Genomic DNA, 12,207 nt, shown 5'->3' with positions numbered 1-12,207 from the left:
CTTTGCCCTGATCAATGGGATGTGAAAAAGTCCCCCCGAAAATAAAAAATAATCAAAGAGGTATAGTGTAAGAACAATTTGGATTTCCTGCTTGCTTTGGTGTTAAATTCACTGCTTATGTTTGGTGCAAATTAAAATAACAGGACTTGAAAACTGTAGCCGATCTCTAAAGCAAAAACATCGATGAAACCTTCAAGTACAGCAAACTTAAAAAAAATCTCCACTGTTTTGTTTTGTATGAAGCATTTTTCATGTTCTACCCTCCCCCATGTTTTCTCTCCTTCCTCTTTGTTTGCTTGATCCTCTCCTAGGTATCTCGTCTCCTCCCAGCGACAGCTGCGTGTTTCTGATTGGGTGATTTTGGAAGAGGGGTGGGGCTTGCTCACTGCTTCTGCTGTTTTCTAGCAGGCGGATCAGCCTAGCCGTCAGTTTCGGTAAAAGGAGGCGACGAGTGTGGTCGCTGCTTACGCTGCTTGAATTACTTCAGGCAGCTTGTAGGAGCTTTATAATCATTTTTTTACTAAATGTACAAGCACAACGAACATACCGCTTAGTCGGCGAGCCTTATAATTTGCTCTCCGGGAAAGGAAACTAATCGGAATACGGGATTTCGTCGTCCTTCCTGTTCAGCCCTTTGTTTTTTACTGCTTCGGTCAAGTGGGAGAGCAGCAGCGCCCCCCTGTGAGCGAACAGGAAACAGCCTGAGGATAGGGAGCCAAACGAGCGGCCGAGCCTCTTGCCTCCCGTACGACGTGGGCCCCCCCAGCTCAGCTGTCCGATGCGGGGTGAGGATGAGTCCCGCTCTGGAAGCCCTCATGCAGGCGGAAGGGACTCCTTATCCCGGAAAAGGGGTGATGCTTGAGCCGTTCGTGCACCAAGTGGGGGGCCACTCTTGTGTGCTACGGTTTGGGGAACAGACAATTTGCAAACCCCTCATCCCCCGAGAACACCAGTTCTATAAGAGTCTCCCACCAGAGATGAGGAAGTTCACCCCTCAATATAAAGGTGAGTCTGTGCATCCCAAATATGAACTATTGAGCTGCCCGTTAGAGCAGCATGCATCTTTTAATTTTCTCACCTCTGTGCATGCGTTATATAAGAGTCTCATGGGTGCTTTTAATATTGCATTGCAAAAAAACAAAACTTCTATTACATGAAATTTTGCGCTTATTTGCCGTTGCAATACCTTAAAGTGCATTGTGTACACAACAACACTACAGAATGTATGTTGAATATTTGTAAGCTGATTGCATTGGCTTCAAAATAACTCACGTTACATTGTCAGTCATGTTGGAGCCTTTGGCAGACACAGCTATCCGTTTTCTGGCTATATCCCTCATGTGCAAGGCAGGGTTTCAAGTAGCGTCAAACCTAATGGCTTGACTTCCTGCCAAGAGAATGAGTAGCCAGAGTATCCAGAGGTCTTTGACTGTGTGACGCTTTTAAGGCAGCTATAGTTTCAAGATGCGTATTGGAGGGCCACGGCAAATCTAAAATAACTGCGGCAGATCACCAGAGTAATAATTTACAAGTCATTTGAGGAGATTTCCAGGTCTGGTTTCAGGGAACGACACGCATAAAGACTCACACACACACAGACCTGAAGCAGGAATGCTATGTTCCCTGGTTGCATTCAGGTCCACAGTCTCTCACAGTTTCCCCTACAGACAATTACACCTAGTACATGCTGATACGGAGATCTTCAGGCAGAGATCTTTTGACGTGATGTGTGGTAACTGAATCCACGGCCATGCAGCATGGGGCTATAAAAAGGTCCTGGATATGGAATGGGATGTGAGGAGCTAATAGTATAGTAGACGTCTGGGGCCTTCAAATGCTCAACGCCACTAGCATTTTCCAGTCTTACATTTCACATTATGATGAGAGACGGGGAAAGAGCTGTGTTCTTCTAAAGGAATGTAAGGTTCCTTATCCGCGATTGTAGATAAATGTGTCTCAGCAGTATCTGATGATTTAGGGACATCTTGCAGTGGAATACTGGATTGGAAACATTAAGACTTTTGAGCAGATGTAGATTAAATTTATAAGTTAGGGGTCACTTATGTTGTGTAGAGGATACTATATTGCAATTTAATGTCACGGCACTGACCTGAAAAAAGATTGGACAGGAGCGTTTGTACCTAATAAAATGATATTGATAGCAATAATAATGTCTAAGTCAGTTTAGCCCTACTCCTGTACTACATTCGATTTGCGCAACTGGGGCGCAATAATCGCGCACTTGATATAAGTTTATCACAAATTTATGAGCCTTTTTATTGAAAGAAACTCTGAGTGACTCATAAGTTCCTTTGCTGGCTGCAGTGGTGTAATGACAGTGCAGTGCTGAGGCACACATTCCTTCAGAGGCGGGGCTTCCTGCAGACTGATGACGTCAGTGCGCATGACATAAGTCAAGCCTCCGCCTGCGTAGAAGGATGGCACCCATGATCCCGGGGCCTGCCATTTAACATCCAAATCCAGTGCCATGTTATTTGCATGGCTGTTTTTTGTTGTTTGTTTTTTGGTCATTGTAATAAACTGTCATTTAATTTTCTAATTCAGTGGCTGATTTGTAATGAGTCCTACTGCTGCTTGGTTTTGGTATCGTGTTTTGTGTCATGTAACTTGGATGTTACATCCAGATCTAAAACAGTTCCTCTTGAACTGTTTCGTCCACATCCCCTCCCTCCTTCCTGTCTGTGGTTGATCTGTTTCGGCCTTTGCAGCTGTGATGTTTATTCTCAGTGCAACACCTCCCCCACTCTGCCTGCAATACTCAGGTCCTTGTAGGGAGTTTTATTTTGGGGGGGGGTGACCCCGGTGGCTTTTTGCGGGTCATGTCAGAAATTAGCATTGGCATCAAAGTACACTGGGTTTTTTTTTTTCCCGCTGAAGGCCTTCCAGAAACATCCATTAGTCCATGAGTTTATCAAATTGTGTTAATTATTACTAACTGAAGCCCTCAGAGCACAATGTGGTAGTGCATTTGAAATATGAACTATGTAGATATACTTGCTGCTTAATATCAGTAGTCTATATTCTTATCTGTGTGTCTGAATCATTATGATTTGACACTTTAAAACTCTATCATGCTTTAACTACTACAGTGTTACATTTTCTATCTCTTTTACTCATGGTGGATCATATAGTTTTCTTTGTGCAATTGTTTTTTCAAATTGTGAGAATTTGTAAAAGTAACAAACATGAAGATAAAACCTCTCCTTCTATTTCTCTCTCTCTCTCTCTCTCTCTCAGGTGTAGTTTCAGTCAGTTTTGAAGAGGATGAGGAAGGGAGTTTGTGCCTCATCGCCTACCCCCTCCACAGCGAATCAGGGGACCTAGAAAACAAAGACCCCTCAACAGACTGTGAGCCCAAGAGCAAGATGGTGAAGTGGAGCAACAAAAAGCAATCCCCTTTGGGCCCTGAGAATGACAACTATAGCAAAGACAGAGGTAGACACAGTCGTAAAGAAGACAAGATTATGAGGTAAGAGAGCACCTTTACTGTTTCACGGAAATAAGTCATGTTGAAGACGTGTATTGTTATGAAGCTCTGTAGCGCTGAAGCTGATGTCTTTCTTCGTTCTCTGCTCTGCAGTTATAATCGTGATGAGATGCAACAGCAGGCAGAGGTACTTTACTTTAGCCTGGAAAAAGGCAATGTGGTGTCACAGATCAAACACAACCCCTGGAGTCTCAAATGTCACCAGCAGCACTTACAGAGGATGAAGGAGAATGCAAAGCACCGTAACCAATACAGTATCCTTTTACCACATGCTTGAAGATATGAGAATTCTCAGTGTCTGCTGAAGTGGCTGAAGTGTTCCCTTTTTTTGCCATGTGATCCTTGACTCTCCCTTTACAGAATTTATCCTTTTAGAAAACCTTACATGGCGCTATAGAGTACCGTGTGTCTTAGACTTGAAGATGGGAACTCGTCAGCATGGAGATGATGCATCAGAGGAAAAGAAAGCCAATCAGATTCGAAAGTGTCAACAGAGCACATCTGCATCTATTGGGGTGCGACTTTGTGGCATGCAGGTAAAGTATATTTATAAATGAAACCATATATACGTGTGGGGGTTTTTGTATTTACTTGTTTATGTGCCGCTGTAGTGCTTATGTTGCTGTGGTACCTTTGCAGGTGTACCAGTCAGAACCAGGCCAGCTGATGTTCATGAATAAATACCATGGGCGAAAACTGACTCTCGCAGGCTTCAAGGAGGCTCTCTACCAGTTTTTCCACAATGGGCATCGCTTGCGTCATGAGCTGCTGTCTCCAGTGTTGCGGAGACTTCGCGAAATGCAAGCTGCCCTCGAGGCCTGCGAGTCTTACCGCTTCTACTCTAGCTCCCTGCTCATCATCTACGATGGCGACCCTCCCAGGGCTCCCACTAGACCTAGACATAGAGGTGGGGAGGAAGGTGATGAGGATGAGCCATCTGATGAGGAGGAGGAGGAAGAAGGTGCCTTTGGTTTCCCTCGCTCCTCCTCTGCGGGTGTCGGCGCAGGTGTGTCCGGAGGGAGCAGCAACAGTGGCGGTAGTCGCTCATCCCACAGCGCAGGAGAGGCTAGTAGCCCTGTGGTGGATGTACGCATGATTGACTTTGCTCACACCACCTGTCGCCACTATGGAGAAGACAGCGTAGTGCACGAAGGCCAGGACAGTGGGTTCATCTTCGGCCTCCAGAACCTGATCACAATCATCTCTGAGCTCGAGGATCACAGTGCAGACTGAGGCTGGACTTTAGTCAGCATGGTCTAAATTTTAAGCGTGGGATGAGCTCACTGAGCTGAAACCCTGCTACACCAAGATGCATTATCCCTATGCCTATGTAGGGGTCTGCTTGGTGGGAACGTTGGACGCCTCTGCGTGAGGGGATAGTTTCAATGGTGGTACCTGTGGTCTCACTCACCTGCCAGAGGATTGGGCTGCCTGTGCCCTTTTTGCACTTTTCAGAGACTGCTCCTTTTTTTTTTTTTTTTTTTTTTGTAACACATGATAGGAGAAGTGTAGTATGAGAGAGGTCCTTCAACAGAGACTTCTGTAGCATCCTAGGGCTCTTTTCCCTCCTCTCGCCCCCTGGTACAGATACAGTTCTTTATTGTTAAGTTCTCTCTGAGAGAGAAAGCCTGAGGCAGAGAACATTGAAGCTGTAGGTAACTAGAAACCTGTCGTGGTGCTTTACCTGTGATACTTTTTTTTCCCCTTGGGATGTCGCTTTGACTGCTGGTCCCCAACAGCACAACACAATCATGGGGAAGCTGATTGAACAAGCTGACCTTGGCTGGCTGGGTCAGCAGCCTTGTAGCAAATGAGAAGCTTACATCAAATAAGGACATTTTGTGTCTATTAAGACCCTTATATGGTTTGTGTGTTCAAGTAAGCACTTGGATTTACACTTTTTGGTGGAAGAATATTATTTAGTTCAATAAGAAGGGATCTGCCTTTTTCAACAGTTGTTCCCCTGTACTTATTGCCTATAAACAAAAGACTTTTTGGAAAGGGAATATTATCCTTTTTTTCTGGTCATTATCTTTTTCCTCTTTTTCATTCCTGAAAATTTGACTTGACAAAGAGAATATATTGATAAAACACTAAAAAGACTATAGACTATTTATTTCAACGGATTGTTAAAAATGTAAACAAGTACATTCCATATTACCACTTTAAATGTTACGTCCTTCTTATACAGACTTGGATTTCTTTTGTTATTGGAAGAGCTCTCTTGTATAACTGTGTGTTAACAGTATCTTGAAAATAAAGGCATTCATTGAGATAAAATTCATTGTCTGTGGTTTGTGTTTATAGTATGTTTGGGGTTTGAATTTCAGAAACAAGTATGGGTTATGAAATAGATCGTGAGGATCCTAATGTGTGCCAAAAACTGTGTACTTTTGACTAATAGCAGTACTTCCAGTTCCCAGTTTTGATTTGGGAACACAGACACCCTCTGCCAGTGTCAAGATTAAATCTTTCCTTTTCGATAAAGGATGTGGTTAGAGCTGGATCAGGTGACCCTGAACGATTCCTTAGTTACGCTGCAATAGGCCTTGGCTGCTGGTGACTTCCCAGGATACAATAAGGTTTTCTTCAGTCACCTCCTTTTACTGCATGTGTTTATACACTGCTGTGAATTTCATCACTAGTTATTATTAAACTCTGGCTCTCTCTCCTGAAGTCTGTCTTATGTTCTGTGTCCCTCCCCTGATCAGCAGATGGCTGCCTCTCCATGAGTCTGGTTCTGCCTGAGGTTTCTTCCTGTTAAAAGGGACTTTTTCCTTCTCACTGTTGCCAAGGCCTTTCTCATGGGGTGGTAGGGGTCATCTGATTGCTGGGTTTTCTCTGTATTACTCCACGGTGTTTACTGTACAGTTTTAATCACCTTGAAGTGACTATTGTGATTTGGCGCTATATTTAAAAAAACAACAACAACCTGAAATGAAATTGTTTGTGTTGACTATCATCTGCATTTGAACTGGAGACATCATATTTAGATCACAAGTGAGGTCATCTGTGAGGTATTGGATGTTTTCATAGTGCACTTAATGTTCCAGTGTGAATGAATCAAACTTGAAGCTGCACTTCAATACACCTAAGGCTGTCAAAGATTGAGGAAGACGTGACTCATAATTATCAGTAAGAGTCATTTGCTGAACTGGAACTGCTAGAATGGGGAAAAGATCAAATATCACAATGCTGAAACTAGACCTGCTGTAAAACTGTAAAATAAGGAATCAATGGTGTGGAAAACATGCGTCTTTTTTTTTTGCACCTGATACTATGAGTTTTTCCATCCATTATCCATTGTTCATATTAGGCAGGTACAAACAATGCTTTCTTTTATGAAAGTAACATCTCTCCTTAGTGCTGTATAGTACAAAAAGAAAGGAGTCGTTGTTTCAAAGAAAAAGCATGTTTTCATACTTGAAAGTGTAAACGTAACTAAATGAAGTGCAGTGTTAATGTAGCATAAAAACATTAACCTTCACAAAGCAAACAATTATTTTGAGTTGAGACCATGTTGACAAATGACAAACAGTTTTTGTGCACAAGTTGAACTTCAAAGGATCATTTTTCCTAAGAGAGTTCACTAGAGGTGTGAAATTGTGAACATAGGATTGCTTTTTGACCACACAGAGACAAATGTTTTTTCTCTGAAGAAGTCTGGGATTTTATGAAAGCTCAATTTAGTTGTTAAGCTGGAATATAGGGAAAGATTAAACCACTCCTGCCTTAATCGTGATGTGATGTGAGTGATGAACCTCATCCTCATTCTGATAAAGGTTTCAGCATAAAAACCATTACTATAGTACAAGTATGAAAATATCAGACACCCTCTGTTTAGACAGAATTAATCTGTGGGGGTGGGCAATGATTTTTTCCAAGTGGCAATAAATAAAGCAAAATTGAGTTCAGCTTAGTGGTGCAGCCCTCAACAACAATGCTAAATTCTCATCTAGCTTCTTGGGAAAATTAATTGGCCACCCTGACACAGAAAGCTTCCCTGAGAACTGGCTTTGGGTTTTTCCTTTCCTTTCGCAAGTTTGCTTGGTACGGCAAAAACACAAAGATTGCTTACGCTGCATGCGTCACTGTTGTTACAGAGTTCATTATTAAGCAGTTTAGTTGAGGTTTTTGGCACAGTTGCTCTTTGGCGGTGACATTGGTGACTGATCTGCACAAAGCTCAGATTACAAACTTCTATTCAATAACAGTTCCATAGTGATAAGCAGGAAGAATGAGAAGGTGTTGCCAGCAGCTCAGATTAGTATTTTCTAACATACTGTATGTACCCTAAGCTCCACAGTGAAATGTGTTGCCTGTTAAAGCTGGCAGCTTTGTAGTCTGCCTAATCAGCTTTCTAGTGCTGGAAAAGAGTGAGGAAAGTATGGCTAGAATTTTGACACACCTGCTGGAAGGGTTGAATGAAATGTGACAGAACAACTTTGTATCGACGTATAGCAGGTACTGGTTTTAACCTTGCAACAACCTGATGTGAAATGGGTGGAGAAAGTTAACACGAAGAGATGGTTTAATCTATTAGGATTTCTTATTTATCTTTCCATGTTGGAAAAGTAAATATGGTGAACAGGTTCTTCCATTCTCGCGTTTGTGTGTGCGAAATAAGATGTGACTTTAAATTAGAATTAAGGTTGGAGAAGCCTGTGACCAGAAATGAGGAACAGAAATACCTGCTGAGAGGAAGCAGTTCTAATTACAAGAGAAATGAAACAGAAAGTCAGTCATGCAAATCATCTGATGCCACGACCACTCATCAAGCTTAGCTTCATTTACAACTGGTTGGACTCAAAGCCTCCAATTGACCCACATTATCCTACTTTGTGTGCAACATTCCTCTCCCTTCTTTAGTTGTAGTTAAAATTCTGTTTATGGACAGAAATTCTAGTTGCAACCAAGGGGTGTGACAGTGTCTGGCCTTGGAGGCCTCAGGATCACCTCTCTGCTTTTTGCAGAAGATGTGGTTCTTTAGGCTTCGTCAAGCAGTGGCCTCCAACTTGCAGTTTTTTAGCTGAGTTTGAAGTTGTTACCACTAAACCCCAGCCCATAATGAATTTAAGTTGAGCTAATGATGTAGCATCCACGAGCAGCTATCAGTGCATGTATCTTTGTGCACGGTGCAACTGCAGTGCTCTGCAATTTCATGGCCAAAGCACTAGTTAGCAGTGAAGTTTCTCTCTTAGAAATGATCTGCTACCTAGAAAAATGGCAGCAGTGGAAGAAATAGCCAGAAATGTCTAGGAGTGATTGAGGGTTGCATTGAGGGTGCATGTCAGGTTTTGGCATTAGTTTTGGTTTTGAGAAAGGTTTAACATAATATATTAATCCCATATCAGCTGGAAAATGGTGGAGTGCCCACTCCAAATTAGAGAGGAATTTCTGTCCCAAGTGGAGAAGCTTCATTATTTGGGGTCTTGTTCAAGAGTGGGGGGAGAGTAGAGAAAGAGACTGACAAACAAATTGGTGTGGTGTCAACGGAAGCTGCCTGTTGTGGTAAAGAGAGAGTCAAGCATAAAAGCTCTCAGTTTACCACAGGCTTTACGTAATGACTGAATGAATGAGATCATGAATGCCAGCAGCAGAATTGGTCTTCCTCAGTAGGATGTTTGGGCTGAGCCTTAGAAGTTAAGCAAGGAGTATGGTCGTGAGGGGCTCATACTGCTCCATATCGAAAGAAACCAGTTGAGGTAGTTTTGGCATCTGACAGTGGCACTTTTTGGGTTTCTTTAAGGTAAGGGGATTTGGCATATCCTACCTGGAGGAGATCTCAGGGAAGATCCAGGACACACTGGGAAGAGTCTGTCATTCGGCTGGCTTGGAAACAATTTAGTGTCCCACTAGAAAGGTTCGACAAGCAGCAGAAGATGGATGGATGGATGGATTTCTTATCAACAATATATTGTTTTGACATTTGTTTTATCAGTTGACTTCTGATCTTTTGGCCCTGCCCACTATGTTAGGGGATTCGGTTCAGTAAACATCAACTCAGGAAGGTAAACAGAGATGCAGTCAGTTTAGGATAGTAGGAGGCATGAGAGGAAAGAGATTATAATTTTCTCGTTTCAGATCTAAAAATAACTTCACATCCGCTGCTCTGCTGCAAAACAGATTTGGATTAATGTTTTTCTCCTCATTGGAATATACTGCTGGTTGTTTATATGGGTTTTGTGATGAAGCTGAAAAAGCATATGTAATCAGCAAAGAACTCAGAGTGGATGCTTTGATTTTCTATATTTTTTAACTTTTTGCATTTTGGGGATGAGTCAAACTGTTTTGTTGTGATGACATGACATGGAGCATGACATGGAAAGACACAAATTAGAAGCATAATACCAACAGCTTTGTAATAAATGTGATCAGGTTGAAGGTTACTAGATCAAAGTAGGCTAAGGAGACCTATTCAGGCCAAGGATGTAGGAAAGCACTTGTTATTATGTAAGATGTGTTATTAATCATACTCTAATAATGCATGAATGCAGCTCTCTTTGCATACGTGAAGATAAACACATAAGTGTTTGTGTTTATTTGGTGCAAGGAAAACTGCAGTGCATATCTGACAGCCCTGTATGTGCTATTACAGCCTTTACTGTTCAAGGGTTATAAATGTTCTTATCTGATTGTGTGTCAGTCCAGCTCTGTGTGCTTGAATGACTTTGAAAGGCATTTTGTTGCAAACACTGTCTTATTCTTCACAAAAGAAGTTGCTTCTCAGCGAAACAAACTACCAAAACTGGATTTGAATGCTATATGGCACATGCACTCTACTCCTCCCTCCAGCAACAACAGAGAATAGTGTACTATTTCAAAAAAGCACAGAAATAAGCAGAAAAGCAGGATGGTGTCTTCAGACAGTGGACAGAGAAAGGTTTCTTTGCCCCAGGTGCTATTTTACAAAATGATTAATGTATGAAACTTGAAAGCCTTAAGATGAAATATGGCTTGGAGAACAAAGATTTCTTTACCTTTCACCGCTAATTTATCAGCAGTAAAGCCCAGCAGAGATATGAATAGCATGAGTGAAATTACTGTTTGCATACCTCCAGTGAACCTTGTATTATTCCAGTGTTCTACAAAGCCTTTGGGTAGAAGTGCAACATTATACTACAAGAAGAATTCAAGATTTAAGGTGAAGATGGAAAAATGCATAGTATACTGCCAGTACCTATTACAGAGATTTTTCCTTGCAGATTATTTAAGTTGTAAATATATATTAAAAGGATTGTGTTTAAAACCTCTTATTCTAGAGAGACTTGGCAGTAATGTACAGATGTACAGAATCTCCATAGCAAGCAATACATAAGAACTATAAAGCTTATGCATTTCATTGTGTAAAGCACAATGAAATACCGTAACTAACCACCTTAGGTAAAGATCAGGTGCATTCATATAAAGCAAAGGTATCAGATTTACTCCTAATAGAGAAACATAATTTATGTTTGAGCTTTTTAACGTGAATTTTAAGTAACAAGTTCTAATCTATAAAGATACCAAAGTACTTACTGTCTATGTTGTGACCATATCAGTTCAACCCTTTGATTGGTTTTGATTAGAGGAAGTTTCGATGGCTTTGCCATTTCAAAATAACATGAATTTGCAATTGCCTGCATTTAACACGAACTCAAGCTGAGTTAAATGGGACCGATCAACATCAAAGACAGGCTGCAGAAATTCGAGGGTTTGTATTAGTGACGAACAACAAATAACTGCGTCGCAGCGCTTCATATATCTACATATAGAGAGACAGTCAGCGGTTCTAATATAAAGCCCTGAGCAACTTCTTTGTCTACAGGGGGGGAAAGAGGATGAAGACCAAGCAAAGTAAATACACTGTTCTGGCCAATATTGTGACGTCTGTTAAGCAACTGTGTCAGAAACATTTACAAATTAAGAAAAAGAATGAAACAGCATTTTATTTAATCCATCTCATTAACAGGTTCAATTTTCATGTTAATAGCAGCAATTATTGTTGAATAGAATTTTCATCTAAAAAATCTTTTAATTGTTCACTGATAAATTTTTCAAGAATTTGCTAAAACATACAACATAGATATTGGCCTGCAGTTGTTATTTTTTTATCTCAATCACTTTGATGCAGTTCTCACATCAGGAACATATCTCTACACCCACAATAGCCTTTGTCTGTTTGTACATACTGCTATTGTTGCTATTGTTACTTCACTGTTTAAGTTTTTTTTATTGTGCTGATCCATTTCTCATCTCAATTGCAATACTCATCAAAACAGTTTTTTTTTAATCAGTCAGAACTACATATCTTTCACTCATCTTAATACTCTCCAACATTTCAGTAGTGTTTTCAATCAAATTAATTCAAACGTTGTTTCATACATGTATGAAAGCACGAGACTAGTCACATACTGATGGTAGTATTTGCTGCCATCAGTATGTGACTGACACACATGTTCATGTGTTGTATCACATGTGCATATCATGGCACTCCGAATTATACACAAGCATGTACGTACATATGTGACTTTACTTGCTTGTGAGTGGAACAGTGCAGATTGCCAGTAAAACCGTGCAGAATAAAACCCCCTTCATCTCTTAAAAAATCCACAGGGCACAAGAGCAGGACCCCCTTGATCAGTGTGCAAACACTGTTTAGCAGATTATACTTTGTTTCCAAAGTACTTTTTGTTTATTGATAGTGATTTGTACAGTGC

At 41.1% G+C, this 12,207-nt stretch overlaps 1 protein-coding gene across 1 annotated transcript; it reads left to right on the top strand.

The window, feature by feature from the left end:
* The first annotated feature begins 418 nt into the window (after positions 1 to 418).
* Positions 419 to 5,788, top strand: LOC102204432 (inositol hexakisphosphate kinase 2-like). The gene is made up of 5 exons (XM_005741367.1): positions 419 to 1,005; positions 3,259 to 3,490; positions 3,602 to 3,762; positions 3,869 to 4,044; positions 4,148 to 5,788. The coding sequence occupies exons 1-5, from the start codon at positions 792 to 794 to the stop codon at positions 4,739 to 4,741; spliced, it is 1,377 nt and encodes a 458-aa protein (XP_005741424.1). The 5' UTR covers positions 419 to 791; the 3' UTR covers positions 4,742 to 5,788.
* Positions 5,789 to 12,207: the final 6,419 nt, after the last annotated feature.

The sequence above is a fragment of the Pundamilia nyererei genome, unplaced genomic scaffold (assembly GCF_000239375.1).
Source record: "Pundamilia nyererei isolate P.nyererei 1_Seehausen unplaced genomic scaffold, PunNye1.0 scaffold00110, whole genome shotgun sequence".
In the NCBI taxonomy this organism is placed as follows: Eukaryota; Metazoa; Chordata; class Actinopteri; order Cichliformes; family Cichlidae; genus Pundamilia; species Pundamilia nyererei.
Note: the sequence above shows the minus strand (reverse complement) of the source record. Positions and strands in the feature narration are given on the sequence as shown.

What these genes read in the sequence shown, in the direction of transcription:
- LOC102204432 (XM_005741367.1), top strand. Translation starts at nt 792, where the DNA reads ATGAGTCCCGCTCTGGAAGCCCTCATGCAGGCGGAAGGGACTCCTTAT. An exon ending in AAAGCACCGTAACCAATACA is followed by an intron (nt 3,763 to 3,868) that starts GTATCCTTTTAC and finishes CTCCCTTTACAG; the next exon opens with AATTTATCCTTTTAGAAAAC. An exon ending in TGCGACTTTGTGGCATGCAG is followed by an intron (nt 4,045 to 4,147) that starts GTAAAGTATATT and finishes GTACCTTTGCAG; the next exon opens with GTGTACCAGTCAGAACCAGG.